The 23,675-nt window shown below is 33.1% G+C and overlaps 2 protein-coding genes and 1 long non-coding RNA gene across 7 annotated transcripts; 2 read left to right on the top strand and 1 right to left on the bottom strand.

The window, feature by feature from the left end:
* Positions 1 to 412: 412 nt before the first annotated feature.
* On the bottom strand, positions 413 to 2,555 carry LOC112501149. Of its 5 annotated transcripts, none has more exons than XR_003067424.1 (3): positions 2,428 to 2,555; positions 1,574 to 2,356; positions 413 to 1,408 (listed from the first exon to the last, which is right to left on the bottom strand). It is a non-coding gene; the product is annotated as an uncharacterized LOC112501149 (long non-coding RNA). The 5 variants fall into 5 exon arrangements; XR_003067422.1 differs by having other exon boundaries at positions 1,574 to 2,095; positions 2,182 to 2,555; XR_003067425.1 differs by having other exon boundaries at positions 413 to 1,189; positions 1,329 to 1,408; positions 1,574 to 2,555.
* Positions 2,556 to 3,681: 1,126 nt separating this feature from the next.
* Positions 3,682 to 12,299, top strand: LOC112501148 (serine carboxypeptidase-like 17). Its single transcript, XM_025104820.1, has 13 exons — positions 3,682 to 3,800; positions 3,929 to 4,074; positions 9,559 to 9,635; positions 9,720 to 9,839; positions 9,945 to 10,047; positions 10,169 to 10,206; positions 10,868 to 10,969; positions 11,070 to 11,156; positions 11,242 to 11,412; positions 11,492 to 11,563; positions 11,682 to 11,827; positions 11,914 to 12,085; positions 12,158 to 12,299. Exons 1-13 carry the CDS (start codon positions 3,682 to 3,684, stop codon positions 12,239 to 12,241), a joined length of 1,437 nt encoding a protein of 478 aa, XP_024960588.1. The 3' UTR covers positions 12,242 to 12,299.
* Positions 12,300 to 15,584: 3,285 nt separating this feature from the next.
* On the top strand, positions 15,585 to 19,909 carry LOC112500670 (trafficking protein particle complex subunit 6B-like). The gene is made up of 4 exons (XM_025104215.1): positions 15,585 to 15,824; positions 18,677 to 18,794; positions 18,884 to 19,100; positions 19,628 to 19,909. The coding sequence occupies exons 1-4, from the start codon at positions 15,673 to 15,675 to the stop codon at positions 19,654 to 19,656; spliced, it is 516 nt and encodes a 171-aa protein (XP_024959983.1). The 5' UTR covers positions 15,585 to 15,672; the 3' UTR covers positions 19,657 to 19,909.
* The last annotated feature ends 3,766 nt before the right edge of the window (positions 19,910 to 23,675 follow it).

The following is a 23,675-nucleotide window of genomic DNA, read 5'->3' on the forward strand; positions in this document are numbered from 1 at the left end:
AAAAACAAATATACAATGATCCAAAAAAAATCTAAACACAGACAAACTAATAAACTAAAAACAGTCCAAAAGAAATCCAAGTCCAAAAAATTCTAGATACAAGCCCAAATCAACCAATACAATCTATGCCGTAAACAGTGAACAATTATCAATTCCAATCTATCTTGAGTTGTCCTTGATACTGTATGATGCAACAACTATTCAAAAATAGCAACCAGCTACAAGTAGTATAAAACACTTCAATCTGCTGCACACTTCCAAAACCAGGACGTTTCAATGACTGTACAAGCTTAGCTTAAATCTGTGATGGACCAATCAATATGGCCAAATCTGTTCCAGTCCTTAAGGAAACAGCAGGAACAAAACAGTCCGATCAAATCTGCGTAAACCTGTTATTGCTGTTGTTTATCAACCAAAAACACACTACGTCAAATCTGTTTCAAAAAATCTGTTACTAATATGTGTAACTGGAACCAGTTAAAACTACTGTGTGTTGCTAAACCAACCAAGTCAAATTCAGCTTCTGTTTCAATTCTTGATGAACAACTAATTTGTTTCAACACAGCTATTGCTTCTTTTTGCTGTTACAGTCAATTAAGATTCTCAATGGAGCTAGAGCACTTGAAAACAGAATCTGCTGTTATGAACCTGTTACTACTTCTTCAAACAACAGAGGCTCACGAATCAGTCTCTAAACAATTTCCTTCTTTGTCTCGAACAGTTGTGTAGCTACAAAGAAGCTGTTAAGTGCAGTCAAGATATTTGCTGCTGTTACAAATAAGAAACAGTCCTCAAAACCACAAATACACAGCAACTTGTTTAACACACTAACTCGGTCAATATAGCTTCTGTTCCAGACTCAAAACTTGTTGTTTACCACAAAGTGAAACTGCTGTTCAAAGACTTTGCAATGCTTGCAGTTTCAAATCTGCATAAACACAATTACCTAAACATCACTGCTGTCTGGTTGATGTCTGTGTAGCAGCTGCTGTTAGCTACTGTTTGAGTTGCTGTTTGAGATTTGTTGCTGCTGTTCTTTGCTGTCAAAACATAGTTGCTGTCAAAATGAAATGAAGCTGTCAAAATATAGTTGCTGTCAAAAATATAGTTGCTGTCAAAAATTTGCTGCTGTCTTCTTCTTGCTGTCAAATGAAGTTGCTGTCAAAAATTTGCTGCTGTCTTCTTCTTGCTGTCAAATGAAGTTGTTGTCAAAAATTTGTAAACAGAGGTCTGTTGCTGTTCTCGTTGCTGTTAAAACAGTTAGTAGAGTACACAATAACAGCGCAAAAACAGATTTAAGTGTACACAATAGCTTCAAATTGCAATACCTGTAATTGTTTCAAACCTGTACCAACTGCTGTTTTAAACACCAACACAACACATATAACAATTGCTGTCCAAACACAAACTGCTGTTACCTGTTTTACCTGACACTTGATGCTGTTATTGCTGTACCAAACAGCTCGTTTACTGCACGAATCACAAATCACATCACAGCAGTTGCTGTTGCTGTTTCAAATCACGAAATCAAGTCAAAACAGCTTTTAACTGTCACAATATACCCAAACACAACCTGCTGTGAATTCTTCTTCTGTTTGAACAGCTAGTGCTTAAACCAAAACAGATAGTGTAAAATCTGTTGCTGTTAAACAATAGCTGCTGTTTATCTTCAACCTGTTTTTGTCACTGTCTAAACACATAAAATGAAGCTGTCAAAATAGTTGCTGTTTCAACGACCTGTTGACTGTGCTGTTTTGCTGTTCTATGAAACTGAAATCAACAAATCAAACACAACACAAATATGTTGCTGCTGCTGTGCCCTGTTGCTGTTACCAAAACAGAAACTGTTCTTACTTCTCTGTGAAGCTAAACAGTTTGCAACTGCACACAGTTTTTGTGCTGTTTTGTGCTGTGTTGTGTGCGGTGTAACAGAAAACACAGTCACATAATGAAGCTGCTGTAGAACTTACTTTTTCAAATCAAAACAGAACAAAAAAAATTGTTGCTGCTGCTCCTTTTTGCTATTTACAGTGAAACAAAGTCTGAAATCGCTCAACTCAGAAGTTAAATCGCTCACCTAACTTGAAATTGAAATCTTAAAAAAAAATCAAGCGGATTAGAAATCCGCTCAAAAACTTCGAAGCACAAATTCTAAGTCATAAACCGCTTGTGATAGCTTACCTACTGAATGAATCAGAATCCTAATCCGGTCAAGTGATGTGCGGTGTAGATGAACACCGGTTGAAATATGTCCAGTGAAAGGATGTACCGCTCAACAAATAAACCTTACCGGAGAACAATCCGATCAAGAGATGATCGGTTTATATGAACACCGGACAAGGAGTCTCCGGTTTACCTTGAATCCGATCAAGTGACACTGTTTATGATGAACACCGCTCAAAAAATTAAACCTAAAAATCGACTTACCTGCAATCGTCCGGTGTACTTCTCCGTTCAAGGAATCCGATTAAGCAGTGAGCGGTTTATAAGAACACCGCTTGAATGGTGTGCGGTGTAAGAGCAGTAAGATGAAGATGAAGATGGTGTGCGGTGTAGGAGATGAAGTAGGCGGACTAAGATGAAGATGAAGATGGGTCAAAAAAAAATAAATGGACTTGAACAAAAATTAAACAAAAAAACTTGGTGGGCTTTGGGTTTAACAAAAAATCAACAAAAACAAAACAAAATTTTTTTTAAAAAAAAAAAAAAACAGATCAAAACTCTATCAAAAACATAAAAACAAAAAAAAATTTAACAAAAAAATGGATCAAAACACTGATTTACGAAAAAAAATTTAAGAACACACAAAAAAATTTAAAACCTAAAAACCGATTAAATCTTGATTTATTTTGATCAAATCACAAAAATTTGTGAATAACAAAGATTCACAATTCAATTTCGAACATATTGATCATGTTTTTAACATCAAAACACAAGATTTTATGATAAAATCGGATCAAAATCAACAAAAATATCAAGAACACACAAGAACACGAAGAAAAAAATCAGAAATTAAAATCACTTATCTTTCAAATTCTTCATCCGATTTCTTGCATTCCAGCTCTGATACCAATTGTGTGTCCACAATCACTGATCAATCTTCATAATCTTCATAATCAATCATGGCAGATTCAAGATAATCATCTAAGAACACTATGAACTCATATGAATATTGAGAGAGAAAGTCAATCCTCTCAATTCAGTCAAACCTCAATTATGAATCTAAATATTACAATTAGCTCACTTCCTTTCTAATTACAAAGATTAAACCATATTTATATGGTCAACCTAACTAACAAAGTCAAAGTCAAACTAGTCTAAGAAAGTCAAACACRCTGACTTTACAATGATAGACTAAAATTAATCTTTCAAGACGAATACAATTAATACTGATTTTTCAGTCCTAACACATATTATAACATCGACTGAGATAAATAATAAAATGAAATATTAAAATATATCTCGCTGCATTGCACGAGTACCCTTCTAGTATTGGATAAATAGTTTTAAAGATTTTGTATGAAAATAATTAATTATAATAGTAAAAAATGACCACCAACTCATTTTAATATACAAAACGTTTTCAATAAGTTTAGGGGTTAGGGGGTAAGGGACTGACTTTCTATATAAAGTAATGGAAAGGGATTCCTTTTACAGCATCATTTGGGCATGGAAATCAGAATGGTTTCATGTATGTATTTGGGGGTTTTGTTATCAACCCTCGCTATGGTTGCTTCTCAGACCGTCGTACAATACTTACCGGGCTATCCTGGTATTCTTCCTTTCAAATTGGAAACTGGGTATCTCTCTGTCTCTCTATGTATATTTCTTCTGTGTTATATATATATATATATATATATATATACACATATACATATATGTATATGTATTGGGTTTCTTGAAATATGAAGGTGCATGTTTGAAACAGATACATTGGAGTTGGAGAAGATGAAGTTGTGCAGCTATTTTACTACTTTGTGGAGTCAGAAGGGAATCCAGCACAAGACCCTCTGGTTATTTGGCTGAATGGGGGACCTGGTTGTTCTACACTCCGCAGTTTCTTCTATGAAATCGGTATGTATATATATATATATATATATATATATATATCTGTCTTTCTCACTTATTTTCCAAGGTTGTTTAATTTCTATATGTTATATCCAATTATTTTCTTGTGAGAATATATATTATTCTAATGATACCATCGGCAACCAAGGTTTTTGGCCATTTATACATATGTGTATATATATATATATATGTATATATATATATATATATGTGTGTGTGTGTATATGAGAGAGAGATAAAAATGTGTGCATATACATACACATAGATGTGTATATATTGATATAAGTATATATAATGGAAAATAATTTTCACCGGATTTCTGTATATCTTCACAAATCGGGTTTATTATTTTATTTAAACCATGGAAGTTTGCAAATTGTGATATCCAGGTGACTGTGATCTGGTTTCAATTTATATATAGAGAGAGAAAGTTTGTTTCAAATACAACTTGTTGCATTTGTACAACCAATGCAATCCAATAAATTAAGATATTTATGAAAATGATGAGAGTTTATTTATTGTGATTTGAATATTTATGAAAAATGAATATGGTTAATTAATTATGATCAATATTTTATATTAGGAAACAATCAAAACTTCTATAAATCATATATTAATAAAATGAAATGGACGGTTGATATTGTGTTGTATTGATTGCACAAATAACATGGGTTGTATAAAAACCAACCTCTCTCTCTCTCTATATATATATATACTAGAAGGATATTCGTGCAATGCATCGAGACACATCTTGATTTCAGTGTTTCGTTTTATTCATTTTTTATGTCGATATAATACGGTTTTATGTGGTTTTGAGAAACGATAATGTTTTTATTTTTTAATAAAATATAAATTTGAAAATATCATAAAATTTTGGAAAAAAAATATATATATCGATATCGGTATCAAATTAATCTTTTTAAAAGTTCTTGTGTTTTTGTGAAATTCTTAATTTATTTTTTAATTATAATTTGATTTAGGTTTAGTAACAAATAAATTTAATAATATAATTTTTATAAATATAATAATTAAGTATTCTGTTAGAACTTAATGATTATAATAATTATATTTTAGATTTTTTATATTTAAAATGAGATGTTTATCCAATATTTGATTATGTTTATCTGCAATTAGTTACACAAATTTAAATATGGAGTTTTAATAAGTCGTACTTATACACAATTTACTTGTAATCTTAAATTTTAAGTAATATGCATTAATAAACAGTACTTTATGCATAAAAAAATGTTTTTAAGAGTTTTTGTCAAATGATTTATAATATAATATAGATATATAGGGTTGGGTTCACGTAAGACCAAAAGTTTTTCATGAGATCCGTAAGACCAGTTTATGTTCATTGATCAACTTTATAACCTAATGATCTAATGGTCTAAAGTTGCACGGTGATAATTTTGTAATTATTGAGAAGTCTCAGTGGCAATTTTGTGATTATGAATGTTCAGATTGTAGATCTAATCTAAGGGTTGAGAATTGGTCTTACGGGTCTCACGAAAAACCCTTAATCTCACATGATCCCAAGTCTATATATGTAAGTATATATATATATATATATATAAATATGTATGTATATATATATATATGTATGTATGTATGTGTGTAAGTGTGTGTATTTAAATAAGATAAATGCTTTTGATTTTTTTAATGCTCCAATTAACAAATTTTCTTGTGCAAGATATATCGGTGGCGTTTGTTTTTTAAGATGTGCTTAAGTCTGAAGTCTGAATTCACTTCTGAATTTTAAGAGGTGGTGCTGAAGTCTGAAATCTGAATCAGTCAGACTGTTTGTTTTTACGTCTGAAATCTGAAATCTGAATCATTGAAATCTAGGCTTTCTTTGCAAGCATTGGAAGCTCTAAAAGCAATTAAGATGTTTTAAGTGAAAATGTTACCTCTAAATAATTCAGACATAATCAGAGCTTTTAAGCTCTTAATTGAAAAAAAAAACAAACACACTTAATACCCTAAAGTCTGACCGATTCAGACATAAGAGGGTATTAAGTGTTTTTTAGGTAAAAACAAACAGGGCCATGGTGATGCTTGTTTCATATTTAAGAATTATAGGTTTGGCTCATATGGCATGTGGATTTTTATGAAATTAGTCCTTATACTTTTATTTATTACATAAAACACCTGATGGTATACATATTTTACCGGTTTTGGTTCCTCAATCAAACGACAGTCGAATCAGAGACGTTGACCCCATCCATGTGTCAGTGCATAGCACACGAGGGTATTTTTGCCAACCCCTGTTTTCTCTATCAAAACAAATAACCAAATTGTACAAGGGTGTGTTTTGTCAATTTCCAAAACTCAAGAACACCAACCACCCCCTCCCCCTCTCGGCGTCATTCTCTCTCTGGCACCAATACCACCGGCAACCACAAATTGGAACACACAATATCAAACCCAAAATACATGGTTAGTTTTAGATCTGGTTTTTTTGTGATATTGGTTACGTTTAAGTTTTAACGGAACTGATAGACAGGTGGTTTCATCTAAGAACCAAATCCGTAAAAAGCTGCATACCACCAGTCTGGTGTTCCACCTATAAATAAATCAAGGGACTAATTTTGTAAAACTCTACGTACTAAAGAGACCAAATATGTAATTTAATTAAAAAGTAATTATTTTAATCATAGAGTAACCTCACCTACTCTCTTGACTTTTTCTAAAAGGATTTAAATACATCATCTTGTTAAGAAATTGTAGTTAATTAAATATATAAATTGTAGGATATTTAGATTTAGATTTAGATTTAGATTTAGATTTACAATAATTTCTTCTTGGGAATTTGCAATATTTAAATACATCATTTTATTTAGTTATTGTTTAAAATGTTAGGGGATGTTTGAGATTGTTTACTTGAAACAACTTATGTTTTTCTATAAAAGTACTTATCAGCTTATTATAAGTCAGAAAGTTTTAACTTCTTCAAAAATTTATTATTATCGGTTTGACACCGATATAAGTTGTTTGTCCAAACACACAAAAATGCTTATTAGCGATGTCATACCATAATAGATGATAAGTTGTTTTTATAAGCAATCTTAAACACCCCCTTAATGGTTGGTGGTGTTAGTGATGCTCATTGCCCAATGATGGTCTTTAAGGTGGCGGAAGGTGGTTGTGGTGGTTGGTTAAACATATTAATTAGGGGTGGGCATGTAATTATCTTTAGAACTGGAACCGCTTCGGAAATGTGGGTTTTAGTCATCGTGGTTTGTAAAAATGCCCAGAACTAGTCCTTTTCTTTAACGGACCTTAACTTTCACCTGTTAAATGAAGGGCATTTTGCTCTTTTTCCATTTTTCTTTTAATTTCTTTTTAAAAAGTTAAGAAATATTATATTATAGTTTATATCATAAGATATTATTATAAAGAAGGGTTCAAACGAGAACATCTTCACATTACGAGAGACGAAAACACATTTTTACTATAGACAATTACGTGTGATACTATATTCCATCACATATGATATAAGTGTGATATAAAATAAGAGACATGGACGACTTTTGGTGCAAACTAGGTTGCGAGTCAACTCGTTCTTACACTACCAAGCCCCCTCACGTGTATTATCACATGTGATAAGGGTGTTCTTTATATAATACTATAATCTATCACATCTGATACTAAATTGTAGACGCAAACGATCTTTGGTGCGACCTAAGTCGTATAACACGTCGTCCACACATCATCAGATCTCCTTAAGTGCATTATCACATGTGATAAAAGTGTTCTTGTGTGATCGTAAAATACAGGTGTTATCATTTGAACCTCCACCATTACTTATATAATATAATTACATGTATATATATGATATGCATACACATACCTTAGATGTTCCACAACCAAACATGTTGTTCGAACTATTTGGAACCCCTTTTCCGGCGAACCCCAACCTCCTCTCCTCGTCCAGCCCGTTTATATTTTGTAATTATATTTTTTTTACCATTAATTAAAATCACACTAGTATATTTTAAAATTAAATTATTAAAGTTATAGGATGAGACTCTTTGGTTATTCTTGAAAACCCAAAAGGCTAAGGAGTTGTTTGTTTACCTCTTAATATGAATATTAATATTATACATAAAAAATAGGGATGGATTATTGATTGTATGGAAGTCTGAATTTTGTTTTTTTATTTCTTTCTCTACTTGCTGAAATCAATGTGTCACTTTAGTTGCTTAAAATTCTAATTGCAACGATATTTTTTCTTTACTTTTTGGTTTCACATTTGTTAATTAATTGTCAGTGATCAAGTTTATAGATTTTATAGGAGTTACACTTTTTAGACCCGTTAGCCCGTAGGCAAGCCTGGCCCGTTTATAGGGCAAACAATGACAATTTGTTAAGCCCGAAAAAAGGGTCTGGGTTTACAATGTTAGGCTCGTTGGACAAAAAAAAAAGTTAGGCCTGGCCTGGGCCTAGCTCAGGCTCTCAAATAATCACCTCTAATCTTTAGGGGGTTAAATCTGGAAATGGGAGTCACTTCGCGTGGGTACGATAGCTTGAGAATAAACTGATGGTTTTAAAGCATTCATTAGATTTTAGATTTTGATTTTAGATTTTTGATGGTGGATTAGTGGTTCTATTTTTGGTGGTTGAGACAATTAGAAGAGATAATTAGGGATGGTGAATTGTCCTGACTCAGTGAGTAACCCGATTCATCAGATTCGAATGGGGACGGGATTTCCCATTAAACCGGGTCCCTGGGCTGGGAATCCTCGATAGGCTCAAACTAGGGTTGGGGCCAGGACCAGGTAGCGTATCCCCTGATCCGCCGCTTACCCGATATATAATTTAATTAGTTTGTTTTATTAATATATAATATATAGATTATTTGTTTTTTTAAAATTAGGTTTTTAGTTTAACAATTGATTTGAGAATTGAGACTCTCCAGATTCCACAAGACCACGACCAGTCAAACGCTTATTCACGTAATCACGTTCAATCTTCACTTCACCAGAACAACAGGGTCGGGGAAAGGGAAACGAGGGGTTTGACCAGAAAAGAAACTGGGGATGAGATGCTAATCCCTATACCAATTAAGTTGGTACTAAGTACAGTTGGTTGGTACACGATATAAAATTTTACGTGCTAATTATAATTGGTTGATACATAGTATTGGAAAAAAAAAACTTAGTACCGTACCAAGTTTATCAACTATTTTACATAACATTTTTGTGAAAATCCTATAAACACAACTTTATATAGGAACATTTTGTGTATAAAACACTCTTTTAAATAGTGTTACATAAAATAACTAATACGAACCACAATGGTGGTACCTGATTGGTTTGAGCTTGGGTTCCAAAGGTCAAAATGCAAATTCTGGTACATTTATTATTTTAATTCTAACCATAATTATTTTCTAATAAAATAATATTTTTATAAAGATATTAATTTTATCTTAGAATATTTTAAAACAAATAAATTAAGATGTTTAAATATTAATTCATGTGTTAATAGGTCCATTGCTATTTGAGTATGGGAAATATGTGGATGATGTACCACTTTTAAAATTGGACCCCAACTCATGGACTAAGGTATGTGTATGTTTATTTATTTATTTGTTTACATATTATTAATTATAAATAATTATAAAAATAATCCTTACTGTGAATTTAAAGGTGGCAAATATCATATATCTAGACTCACCGACAATGACCGGATTCTCGTACACAACAATTCCTGATATCGTCACCAATGATACGTTATCAGCATCAAATACTGCAGAATTCTTAAGAAAGGTTAGAGAAAATATCAGATGTTTGACTTCCTTTTCTGTTATCCTTTTAATTTTTATAACGATATTGGTATTTAACAGTGAATAGTTTGTTTAATTTGTGATGCAGTTTGTGAGGGATCATCCGAAGTTTTTAAACAATCCAATGTATGTTACTGGAATTTCTTATTCAGGCATAGTCGTTCCAATAATTACCGAAGAGATATATAAAGGTATATATATGTTCTCTTTTTATTTTCAAATATCATTTTACATCTGTTTTAACCAATTAGAGTAAATAAATTATCTTATATGTCGTTTTGTTTTGTTATATTCTTGTGAATTTTTTATAAGGAAATGACATGGGATTAAAGCCGACTCTAAATATTCAGGTAAATTTGTATGTCATCATCGAATAACTTGCAGATTACTAGAAGGATACTCGTGTAATGCATCGAGATATATCTTCATTTTAATGTTTCATTTTATTTCTTTTAAAAGTCGATATAATACGGTTTTATGTGGTTTTGAAAAAGCGATAATATTTTTATTTTTTGAATAAAAAATAAATTTAAAAATATCATAAATTTTTGAAAAAAATATATCAATATCAATATCAAATTAATCTTTTTAAAAGTTCTTGTGTTTTGTGTAATTTTCTTAATTCAAAATTTTTAATTATAATTTAATTTAGGTTTAATAATATATTTTTTTATAAAAATAATAACCAAGTATTCTGTTATAACTCTATGATTATTCTAATTATATTCTAGATTTTTTATATTTAATATGAGATGCTTATCCAATATTTGATTATGTTTATCTGCAGTTAGTCACAAAATTTTAATATGAAACTTTAATAAGTTGTACTTATGCACAATTTACTTGTAATCTTAAATTTTAAGTAATATGCATCAATAAACAATATTTCGTGCATAAAAATGGTTTTTAAGAGTTTTTGTCAAATACTTTATAATATGATATAGATGTTTAATTTATAATTTAAATTTTAATTCTTTTATAATAAATTGATAATGTGTATCATCTTATTAGGGTTACGTGTTGGCGAACCCTTTGACGGACGTAAGGTCTGATATTAACTCTAGGCTTGAATATGCTTATCATACAGGACTTATATCTTACGAACTGTATGAGGTGATTTTAACTGTCTCTTTCCATTTCAATATTTCTGTATTTTTTTCCACTTTTTAACTTGATTAACTTTGCAAGCCAATTATGTGGTGTATTTTTTTAGGCTACAAAAAGTAATTGCCATGATGAGTATGTACAGGCGAATCCAAACGACTTATTGTGCATGAAAAATATCGAAGAAGTCAACAGAGTAAACATAATTCATATTTCCGTATTAAGTTTGAAGGTTTTATTATGTGAACTTCCGCCGAACTAATGATTTCTTTTAATCATAGCGTGTTATGGATATCAACTTGCAACACATTTTGGTGCCTGATTGTGAAGAAGAAGTGTCAGATATTATAAAAGCGGGGAATCCAATAAGACCTACAAAGAGGGAGCTTATTGGATACGAACCAATTAGAATGCTCAAAGCAAAAACTTCACGCAATATGACTTTTTGTCCGGTACTGGTCATTGTTTGTCTCGTTTGCTCTCTCGTACTCCATCTGTATACAAGTTCATCAACCATCTTTTTCCTTGTAGGATTACTATTATTCGTATGCGGGAATTTGGGCCAACAATAAAAAGGTTATGAAAGCACTCAATATACGAGAGGTATGCCCACACCATGAACGACGCTTAATGATTAAGTCAAGTATGATTGCATGTGTGTTTATAAACTAATTATATTCTTAAACTTAATTTGGGGTTCTTGATGTGATGGTATAATCAGGGCACAATTAAGGAATGGTCCTTACGGAACACGAATATGACCTATCGATATAATGAAGCTGTGGCAGGATACGAATTCAATGTCAACGATAGTGTCGTCTACCATGCAAAGCTAACTAAAAGAGATTGTCGTGCTTTGATATTTAGGTGTTCGACGCTTGTTTACTCTTTGTTTTTTCTTAAGTAATCTTGTATACTCACTTTACATCTATATATCCTTTTATGTTGAACAGTGGGGATCATGACATGGTTGTTCCATATATTGGTACGCATTACTGGATACGTTCTCTGAATCTGACAAACACCGACAGTAATTGGGAAACATGGTATGTCAAGGATCAAGTTGGAGGATACAAAACTAGCTACGCACGCGATAACTATTCTTTACTGTTTGCAACCGTGAAGGTATGAAAACATTACGTTTGAGTGAATACATAGATCGTATGAATGCATACAAACGGTTTTTGATTTGTGCAGGGTGCGGGTCATACAACTCCAGAATACAAACATGAAGAATGCTTTACAATGGTTAAAAGATGGTTTGCTCATAGACCTATTTAAGTTATTAATTTGTACTTACACTCGTTCATATTCATTCATAGATATTTGTGAAAATCAATAGTCATTATAAATTGTAAATTTGTTTTAATATATATATATATACACATTGATCAATGAGCAAAGCTGTTTTTATATACATAGATTGCATAAGGAAGATCATTATTGAATTACCATTCGCATTAAATTGTGAACATGATAGAAACCTAATAGAAGAATGAATTATGATTGGTTGATATGGTTTGCAAAGTTAACACAAAAACTTTGCTTAACATTTGATCTTACCCCTCTCCCTCTATATATATATATATATATATATATATATATATATATATATACATATTGATCAATGAGCAAAGCTCTTTTTTATATACAAATTACATAAGGAAGATGATTATGTAAGAATCAATTTAGTAAAATTGTTCATTTGTTTTATCTAATGTTGTAATTGCACACACTTCGGCATGATTCATGAATGTCTCGCAGTCAACAAGGGTGGTGTCTGATTGGTTTGAGCTTGGCTCCAAAGGTCAAAGGTACCAGGAGGTCCCAAGTTCAAATCCAAGGAGGAATAAAAATCTCATTGTGGCTACGGAGGTTCAAATACGGTGACTTTGGACTATCTGCAAAGCAAGTGGTCGTCCTGGAATTAGCCGGCTCGCATAGCGGGTTGGATATCCAGGTTAATAAAAAAATATTCGATGAAAAGCATGAGTATGTGAGTTCTTTCTACCTTCAGCTCATTCATAAATAGACTATAACTAACTAGACAGTCTCTTTATATAATAATAAATCAGTATTATATGCTGTTAAATTTGTTTAAATGTCTTAAAGATCATCTCTACCCCACTTCCTACATGTCTATATCCACGTTTTTAATTATTGTACAGTATTAAAACCAAACAATTATTACTTTAAGTAGAGATGACAATGGGTTTGGGTTACTGTTCCATCCCCATCCTCATTGGGGAACGGGGATCGCAATCGGGGAATCGAAGATTTTTCGCTGTATATGCAATTTAAATTTTACGTAATGTTTTTCTATATTATGTTTTTCTGTATTAGTTAAACTTCAAATTCATTCCAATCTCATGTTTAGTTTGTTGGGTTGTCCAGATTTGAAATTTTTATAATTTAATTGAAATCCTACAAACATAGGATTTTGAAATCCTTAGGGAGTGCTTGAGATTTCACGGGATTTTGTATGATTGTATGAAATAAGGTTTTAAAGAATGTTAAAAACATTTGTTTTGTAATAATCGATTAATAAAAATATAATTTAATTTTTTTTATAAATTATATATAAATAATATAATCCAATTGCAGTCCAAATCTTACAAACCAAACACACACCAATGATTTCAAACCCATTCCAATCAAAATCTCTTAAAAACAATCTTGCAAACCAAACAAACCCTTATAAACAAAGACCATGGTAATAACAGGTTGAAAACCATAAGAATCACATCTGTAATTAATGAAGTACAGAGAATTGCAAATACATACACCAAATTCTTAATTCGAGCTTATTGGATTCTTTTGTATAAAATAATCGGTTTTAAATTTGTTCCATCAAAACCGTCCGTCCAGTCCTGACCAAAAATCCTTGGACCAATTTAAGCTCACCTACCGATCTCAGACCTATCGGCCGGTTCCAAATATGGTCCCGCACGCAACCCGGTTTTTAAAAAGAAATATTCTTTCAAAAATATTACACATGTTTTTATAGTTACGGTTTTTTTTTTTTTTAATTTAGTATTGAAATACACATTATATAATACATTTAAGTGGATAAAATCTTGTAATCTTGAAAATCTTGTATTATAATTTATAAAAACTTAAAGGAAATTGAAAATCTGGCATATATATAATCGGTCCCGATCCTAGACTGGATACTGAAATTCCATAAAATATATAGCTGCTCTTAGTCCCGAATGAACCAAATTTGATCATCTCTCTCATCCATATAAATAAGGGAAAAGTTGTAAAAAAAAAACAACGAACTTATCACATTTTGAGTGAATTAATCTTTAAATTGCTTTTTAAACAAATAAATCATTTAACTTTATAAGTTAAACTTAATAGAGCCGAGAAAAACCCAATAAACTTTCATATTTCGAGCAGTTAGATTCTTGAAAATTTTCTGATCGACTAAATTCTTACACTTAGGGTCGTTTACTAAACGCTTACCATGGTAAGTACTTATTGGATAATTTTTCTTACCGGATGAACATAGCAAGGGGCAAGAATCTTACATGGTAAGAACGATGATAAGAATGGAGAGTCTTACCCGGTAAGTGAGGGTGACAACTCTTACCCCGGTAAGCGCTTACCAGGTAAATTGTTGCATAAGATGCGTTTTGATGTACCACAATCTTACTTGATAAAATAAATTATAGTGTTCACTTTTAACGGTAAGCGTTTACCGAGTAAATATTTAGGTAAACGATTCCCTAAAAACGAAAATTTTTTACACTTTCTTTTTCCATTTATCAAAAAATTAGTAGAAAAATAAAACGAAAAAATGCACCATTTTTATTAACCTTGCTTATTTTTTAGATATAAATAACAATCACATGTATTTTGTTATAATCTTGTGATTGTAATTTGAAATTAAAAAATAAATAATTATTAAATTCCCTTATAATTTTCATTTGAATCTGAAAAATAAACATAATGATATTTTTTATTTTTTATTATATCATTGTACTTTATTACTGGTCTGGACACATCAATTGAGAAATAGTATATTACTCTCGTTTTATGAACGTACATATTTATTTGTTTAAAAAATATTGAGAAACCTAAGGGGCCGTTTACCTAAACACTTACCGGTAAAATTTAACATTATCTTTTACTTATCGGATAAGATTTTTTATTCACTAAAACACATCGTATGCAACAATTTATCACTGTAAGAGTTAACCATGGTAAGAGTCTTCGTCCTCACTTACTGGGTAAGACTCTTGATTCTTGCCTTCGCTCTTACCGGGTAAGATTTTAGTCTTTGTCATATTCATCCGGTAAAGTAAAATGACTTGGTAAGCGCTTACCCGAGTAAGCATTTGATAAACGACACCAAAGTGTTTAAAATGTAAACATTCATTGAATTTTTCAAGATTTTAGTAAATTCAAAATTTTATTTATTAAAAAACATTTTAAAATATTAATTAATTAGTTTTCTTTTTTTTATTTTTCCCTCCAAATCACTGAAAATGTAATACGAATATGGGCCTTGGGCAAATACAATGAAAACAAAATATAGTCCAGTGGGCCTTTTATATAGACGGCCCAATAATCATTGGATTGATTGAATGACAATTCAATAACATTACGCTTATTAAGCACAAATATGAACGAATGCAGCCGAAGATCATCAAATCGCCGGAGAAACGAGAAATCGATCGTCTCCGCCGGATACCGTAGTTACAGCAATGGCAAGAGAAGTATCGGAGAGCTGTTTGGACAGTTTGCTTACTGAGATAGTATCCTCGTATTGCAATGTACTCTACGCTACTAAACCGGAGCTTGCTGCTCGGAGGATCGAAGCCATCGGCTACCACGTCGGCCACCAACTCTCCGAAAGGTATACAGATCAAATCACACACACTAATTGATTTTCTTCTTATTAATTTCAAGTGTCAGTTATATTCATGAATTGATTCTAGTTTCTTAAATAGAATTAGGGCTCGTAGCCTTAGAATCATATTTGTTCATCTGGATCTTCAAATGTCAACATTTCAGTTGTAAATGTACGTGTATATGATTAGTGTCTCTCAGTTTCATTACTAGGTGATCCAGGATGCAAGAGAAGTTGGCTTACAGATCTAGAGATACATTGCCACATCGAAAAAATTTTGGCTTGTTTCATTTGCAACCTTAAAATTGGCTGAATGTACATATGGTGCTAGAGATTGTAGACTTGTAGTTATCCAATCTGATTGCTTGGGGAGTTTTGTCAAATGTGATTTGTGTTGTGAAATATTTAGATCTCCGTTAGTCCATTGGCTCCAAAATTGGAGACATGCCTTCTTTTAGTCCGTTCCATGAAAACAGGTGAACGTCTGTTTTTTGATAAAGACACATAGTGTATTAGGTTCCTTGTTTTCTAACGATCATATTAGTAGGACATTGCAACTACTAATATGATTGAGAATATATATATATAAGCTAATGGGTGTTTCTCTCACTTTCAACAGATGCCATATTATTTTTTGGAGAAAATATGAGATATTATTAGTGTTAACCTTGAATGTGTTTTGTTCTAAGGTACATGATGAGTGTGACATGTATGATATGATCCAACTTTGTTTGTATCTTCTTTCAATCGAGTTTTCTGTATTTGTGCAACACCATGGGTGCTATTAGTAGCTTTTGATTTACTTACTGTCAGTGGCGGAACGAGGAATTTTCTTGAGTGGGTGCACCTCTAAGGTGGATCAAAGGCCTGGAAAGTCGCAGATTTGATCGGAGAGAAAAGTCGATGCGGTTTGACCTAAGGGAAAGTCAATTATGTTGATTTCAAGAATAATACATTTATTTCAAATTGCATCAACCTTGACCTTTTGAGCAAAACACAATACTACGTGTTACCCCGTACGTGTTTTTAGCTGAATTCCATCATTACGGGGAATTTTTTTTTTGGTTTTTTGGTTGATTTCATAAGATTTTCCAGTTTTTAGTTTTTGATATTGATTGTCCTTTGTTTTTTTGCTCTAGGTTTTCAATTTCATTTCCTTATGTATCTAGAACTCCTAGTGTTAAATAGAATGTTTTGCAAATTAAATTTAACTTTGCATCTTATTTCCCTCCTTATGCATTTAGGATTTCAAGTAACAATAACCAAACGAATAACTGAAAGCAAATTACATAAGAATACAAACCATGAAGAAAGCTCATGCTTGTTAGGAAAGTTAATTATCAAAAACATGATAACTTACAACCGCACATGAGGAAGTGGAAACAAATTTGGAAATGGAGATGAAATTAATAAAGTATTTAATGTGCTATTAAATGTGATTCAGGATTGAAAGAGATAACGTGAGAATAGGAGTTATGGGCTCTCTAGTTGTGAACCAAAAAAAATAAATATTTGCTAATCGAAACCAAGACCTCCTACAAAGAGAGCTTTAGTCCGGCCAGCTAAGACCATTTCTGCCAGCCTAAATTTATGTTACAAACTTGATATAGAAATATCTCAGGGGACTCCATAATCAAGCGTAAAATTTTCTCTTGCGATAATAATCAAGTGAGCAGGGGCATGGGACCCCCCTTGGTCCTTCCTTACTAGGTCCGCCTTTCTTAACATAGTTGCTTTAGGAAATTGAACACTAAAAGTTTTAGGACATTACATTAAACAGTTAAGTGAGGACTTAATCTAAGGGTGAGATTATAACCCTCAGACTTGAGAAGGTTTAGCATTTAAATTATGGTGCTTACACTTATCGATGAGATGATCAAGCTCAGACTAGAGAAGTTTAGCATAAACCCATGTGGCATAAGAAGCCAGCTCTCTATGTAATATTTTGACTTTGTATACCTGAAGGTGTTGTAATCTTTAGAAGTTATTCCTCCATGGACCATGTAAGTTTTGAGGCTTTAAGCTAATATAGTTATATCATAGTTGGATTATACCAATAAATTAAGATGTTTATGATAAATTTTGTGAATGTTGTTAGTTTGATTCAGTATTTCATAACAGATGTCTTAAAGAGTCATATGTAGTATAATAATATTCTTCAAATCTGCCTGCCTGTGTGCCTAAACATGTTCTCTCAACATAAATATTCAGTTCATTTTTTTTAATGAGTGTGGCTATTCAGTTATACTAGTCTTTTAAAACTTGTATAATCCAAATCCTTTTTCTCTTGCATCAATCTCCATACCATTCATTTTTTTAGTTTTAGCAAGGGACAAGAAATACATATCACCAACGCATTTTTGGCAGCCTTGTAATCCCTGTGCATCAATATTAAAACCCAAACGAAACAAACCGAGTGTATCTCGCCTGGAGACAGGGTTTAAGGGGGGCTAGATTAAGATGTACCCAGACCTGACCTTTACCCCAATGAGCGGATTCTGTGAAAACCTTGTGCGTCAACATTCTTCTTATTATTACTTATATGCAAAAGACTACTCATAAATCGCGCAGCTGGGCTTGCTCGAGTGATTGAAACTTTTGTAGATAACATAGAGAAAGTGAGTGGTGTATTCTCATTGTATCATCTAGGATGCATAAATGGACCAAGTATTGCTACATTAGTTTCATTTTCGCGTGTCCACTGTCCCAATCTTTTTTTCCTGAGGCAAATGCTCACACACCCTTCTCATCTTTGGTGAGGTTTGAACTCTTTTGACCTTTCGGGAGGCTGGGCTCTACAGGTAACCCTCATATCACCATTAAAGATTGAGCTATTACTGAGTTTAAATTTTGGTTAGGTACACCATGGAGCGGCCACGGTTTAATGATCACCTGGAGGCAATCAAATTCATCTGTAAAGATTTCTGGTCTGAGCTCTTCAAGAAGCAAATAGACAATTTAAAGACTAATCATAGAGTAAGTTCTACACCCCATATCGCACAATAACCATACGATATTGTGAGAGGTTGACATAATCACATAATGGCTTATGCATATTGTTGCAGGGTACATTCGTTTTGCAAGATGATAAATTTGCATGGCTTTCACGCATGTCGGTTGATCCATCAACAGAGATTTCAGGTTCAGCTAAAGACCCTGAAAACAAAGCAGCAGAATCGACTAGCATGCATCTCTACTTCCCTTGTGGAATTATAAGGGGAGCTCTTTCAAACTTGGGTATTCCTTGTGCTGTTTCTGCAGATATATCAAATCTTCCTGCTTGTAAGTTTTCAAGTGCTCTTAACTTGAGATTTTGACCAAATAAACATGAAATGGAAGAAATTTTCAAGTCAAGCATGCCTACATATTTGGCTAATTACCAAAAGACAAAATATTGTCGGTCATTCGTCAATTTTACAAACAATGATAAGGGTGTGTTGGTATGTGGGACCGGACGAGACATGGCAGTAAAAAACTTGTTATCCCATGTTTGGCACGATATTAGACTGAGAGAGGCCAAGAGCTGAGTGGACAGGAATGCATTTTTTTTGTCCCACCAAAGTAGGTGGAACAAAAATCAATAAGATTGAACAAGATTGGTAAATTACTAAACTACCTATGTCAAATTAAAACCTTAAAATCTTACATAAGTCGTTCACCCGCCAGCCTCAATCTCTACCGTCCAGTCTAGTCATGTATACTATTCCCTTCCTGTATAGTCTCGTTTACCTACAAAACGCACCCGAATAGTTGACTATGATTCAACTCATTCTAAAAAAAATTATATTTTGCATAAATTGATTGAGCAGGTTCATTTGTGATCCGGATAAAGGTGTAGCAAACATCAAGGTTACCAGGGCTGCAACCCCGACCTCTATTTTCAGTTTCCTCTACTACAATGATGTAAGTAACCAAGTGTGTAGCTGTTGTTTTTGTAGCTGTTTACAATTGAATACAAGTTTAAAAAAACGAGTGTTAAAATACTGTAACCGTGACATGAAGACAACAGTTTGGCGTTTGTTTTTTTAGTTGCGAACTGCTCGCGAGAGAGATCGACTTGCATCAATGAAGTTCCACTCTTTTTTTTATCATTGATTGCTTCAATGATGCTTGGAGCAGCTCTGTATTTGTTTGATATCTGGAGATAGCAAACTTCAAAAACTCTCTTTCTTTATGCATTTGTTTTATCGTGTGTTGTTGATATTTGGACCCTTTTAGATCACCAAAATTCGATGTTAAGTAGGAAAGGGAGTTCAAATAAAATGTTGGAATCATCTTAATTATATTTGCTAGAAGACTCTTACGCGGTAAGTGCTTATTGGTAAAAGCCACTTACCAACAATCCAATTTGATGGACGAAGGTGTAACCGATAAGGTAAGTAAGGTGGTGACTCTTGCTGGAGCGTCAGTGGTGGATAACGTTTGATTTAGGCCTTCGTTGATTCTGAGGAATGTTGAAGATAAATCGATAACCTCGTATATGTTGATTCAAAACAATACTGAAATAAGAGTAGGAGAGAATTCAAAAGGACTCAAGATTGTATCAATCAAACAAAGTTTGCTTAGCAACAAATATTATCAACCTATTTAAAGAATAAAAATCTTAGAAAGAATAGAAGACTAGAATCCTAAACCAATCCTAACCAAAAGATGGTGTGATATTGGTTTGAGTTTAGGCTTTAAATGTCAAAAGTGTCTGGAGGGTTCAATTTCAAAGAGGAATAAAAATTCCCTTGTGGCCATGGGGGTTCAAATGCGGTGACTCCGGGCTTCACGGGTGGTCGTCCTGGAATTAATCGGCTCGCATAGCGGGTTGGATATCTAGGTTAATTGAAAAAATCATATATAAGCTTTAAGTTGAAAACGTTCGTTTGAGCCCTTAAACGTTGGAAATTGGCTAAAATCCCACCGTCACAAAACAAAGTCTTGCGTTTTGCTCAAAATGTTGATTCTACTTTTAAAAAAAATTGTACTTTTTCATCAAAAAGCACAAGACCAACGGGTTGAAAAAGCCCATGTCTAGTGAGCCTGAAGCACGGTTCAGGCCATGTCTCAAAGTATAGGCCGGCTGAAATTTTGGGAGCAAGCCCGGACTGAAAAAGCCCGACTTGGAAAAGCCCAAACAAGTTCGCCGTAAAAAGATCCCGATTGGGCCTTTTTTCAACCACGCCTTGGCCTGCGATTTTTTTGCTTGCTGAAAACAGAAGCTTGGATGTCGTGCATCTCTAGTTCCAATAAAGCGCAATTCATTCCATTCATCATAACTCTTTTAGCTATCGCTCTCCATTTCTCCTCCGCCGCTGCTGCTCCTTTGCAAATTAGATAAACCCGTTATATTTGTTTGGGTTTTTATCTGATATTTCCTCCGACGACGACGTTACTCGTCTTCCTATATGTGAATGTATGTATACATTATACTATTTTATGTGTTAATACATTTGAAAATTTTGTAATATAATATTATTCGAACAATTTTCGTTTAGTTACAAGAACTCTGTTGGTATAGCTAAATCAAATGTCACTTGGGCGTTATCATCCAAGTAACTACTGAGTCCAAAAAGTTATTTCAAAAAGTGCGTTCTTTTTTAATATTGTAATATTTGACATTTTTAACTTGATAGATAAACAACTTTTGTGTAATTTTTTTTTTCATCTGGTTGAAATAAACTTTAAATCTTTCAATTAAAATACCTGATGCTAGAGATTAATGTAAATTGTTGCATTTGATACCATTTTGGAGTCTTACCAAACGCTTATCCAGGTAAGTGATTGTTGGCAAAATTCAACGTTATCACTTACGTAGTAGGTAAGATTTTAATCCATCAAAATGATATCAAATGCAACAATTTACCTGGTAAGCACTAACCATGGTACGAGTCATCGCTCTCATTTACCGGGTAAGACTCTCGTTACTTGTTTTGCTTTTATCAGGTAAGATTCTTGTTACTTACCATATTCATGCGGTAAGATAATGTTACTTGATAAGCGCTTACCAGGGACGGACCCAAAGAATTTTTGGATACGGTGGCACCGTATAAAACGATTGCACCTTCTAAAACAAAACGATTGCATTTTTCAACAACCTAATTTTTTAACCTTACCATGGACAAACAATAGAGTGGCACATGCCACACCCAACCAACCCTCTGGGTTCGTCCATAGCTTACCCGAATACCCATTAAACTAAAACAAGATGTCAAATTTTTTTTTTCATATTTATAACTTTTATTTTAAGATTAAAAAATACGACATTAAAAAAAATAATTAAACTCGTGTTTAATATACCTGATATTATATCTCTGATCTGATCTGATATGATCTTATATATCGTTTTAATTCATAGAATTTATATATTTATAAAAGTCAACATTATTCTTTCTATTAGATGTTGATTAGAAGGAATTTTAGGATAAAATTAATTAGCATATAACAATATTCGTTTAAGTTTTGAAGTTTATACAAACACGTAACCATGATATACGTTATAAAAACAAGGCCAAACCTACGACTGTGACAACCCAATTACAAAAAAATATATGTCGTGTTTTGCTTGTTTTCCTTGTGTGTTATATGTACATGTATGCGAATAAATTGCAAATTTCGTCCTCCGACTTATTATCAATTTGCAAAGTTTAGTTATTACGATTTTTTGCTCAAAATCTATTATTTCATTAACCACAAGAGTGGTGTCTGATTGGTTTAAGCTTGACTCCAAAGGTCAAAATTACCAGGAGGTCCCGTGTTCAAATACAAAGAGGAATAAAAATCCTCTTGTGGCCACGGAGGTTCAAATACGGTGACTCCAGGTTATGTGTAAAGCAGGTGGTTGCCCTGGGATTAGTCGGCTCGCATAGCGGGTTGGATATCCAGGTTAATAAAAAAAATCTATTATTTCATCACGTTTGCGTTCTTGTGTTGTCAACATCAACGAGAATCCGTAAAAAAATAATATGATTATTGAGTTAAAGCTAGACATGGAATTTGATTATAGACCGATATGTTTTTTATTCTAGTTTTGTTAGATATAGTTATCGGGGAAAACTAGAAGAAGGCTTAGATTTGTCATTTCGTTATCTGTATTGGAGTCTTGAGTTTCGTCGCAGCAGTGCACATGCATCAATGTGGTTCTGTGTGAAAAAAGAAAGAAAGGTGATTGATACTTTAATGGAAATGAGTCTTTAGAATAACATTGGGATGGAAAAGGTTACAGTAGTGGAATTGTGATAACGACAACGACGATGACGATGATGATGATAACAACAAAACCACCAACATAGGTGTCGTTTTGTAATGTTTTTTTTGCTCGAGTAAATGCATAAATGGTCCATGAGGAGATGCAGATGTTTGTGGTGTTTGGTCTAAGAAAGGAGGAAATAATGAGACGAAAACGACATCAGGTGTAAAATGACTGTTTTACCCTCATGTGCATGACACATGCGTCTCTAACACAATTTTTTAAAATCTTTCTAAACGGTTTACATAACTAAGGAACTTTTTCTATAAATATTAATAATTAGGATAACTGCATTAAAATGATCAGTATTATTGTTTTGAGCTGTATAACTTACGTCCAAAAACTCAATTTTGATCGGTACAACAAGACATCCTCAAAAAATCAATGTTTGTTCCTGTCACTTTGCTTTTTGTCCATAAGGTATATATAGGGGGGACAATGGGGTCTGGCTCCCCCCTACGCCGTGGCCGCCCAAGGCATGGGGTGAGGCACGAAGAGGTTAGCCAAATGCGTGATGCCCAGCACGCAAGCCCCCACGTCGTGCCTCGATCACGAGAACGTCGCCCGTTCCCCGCACGCCGTGCCCGTTCCCCATGCCGCGGCGCGCCCGTTCCCATGCCGCG

The sequence above is a fragment of the Cynara cardunculus genome, assembly GCF_001531365.2.
Source record: "Cynara cardunculus var. scolymus isolate 2C chromosome LG 17, CcrdV1, whole genome shotgun sequence".
In the NCBI taxonomy this organism is placed as follows: Eukaryota; Viridiplantae; Streptophyta; class Magnoliopsida; order Asterales; family Asteraceae; genus Cynara; species Cynara cardunculus.

Coding starts and splice junctions, on each gene's coding strand:
- LOC112501148 (XM_025104820.1), top strand. CDS start 3,682: ATGGTTTCATGTATGTATTTGGGGGTTTTGTTATCAACCCTCGCTATG. Junction 10,048..10,168: donor TACCGAAGAGATATATAAAG/GTATATATATGT, acceptor ATTTTTTATAAG/GAAATGACATGGGATTAAAG. Junction 10,207..10,867: donor AGCCGACTCTAAATATTCAG/GTAAATTTGTAT, acceptor TCATCTTATTAG/GGTTACGTGTTGGCGAACCC.
- LOC112500670 (XM_025104215.1), top strand. CDS start 15,673: ATGGCAAGAGAAGTATCGGAGAGCTGTTTGGACAGTTTGCTTACTGAG. Junction 15,825..18,676: donor GGCCACCAACTCTCCGAAAG/GTATACAGATCA, acceptor AATTTTGGTTAG/GTACACCATGGAGCGGCCAC. Junction 18,795..18,883: donor ATTTAAAGACTAATCATAGA/GTAAGTTCTACA, acceptor ATATTGTTGCAG/GGTACATTCGTTTTGCAAGA.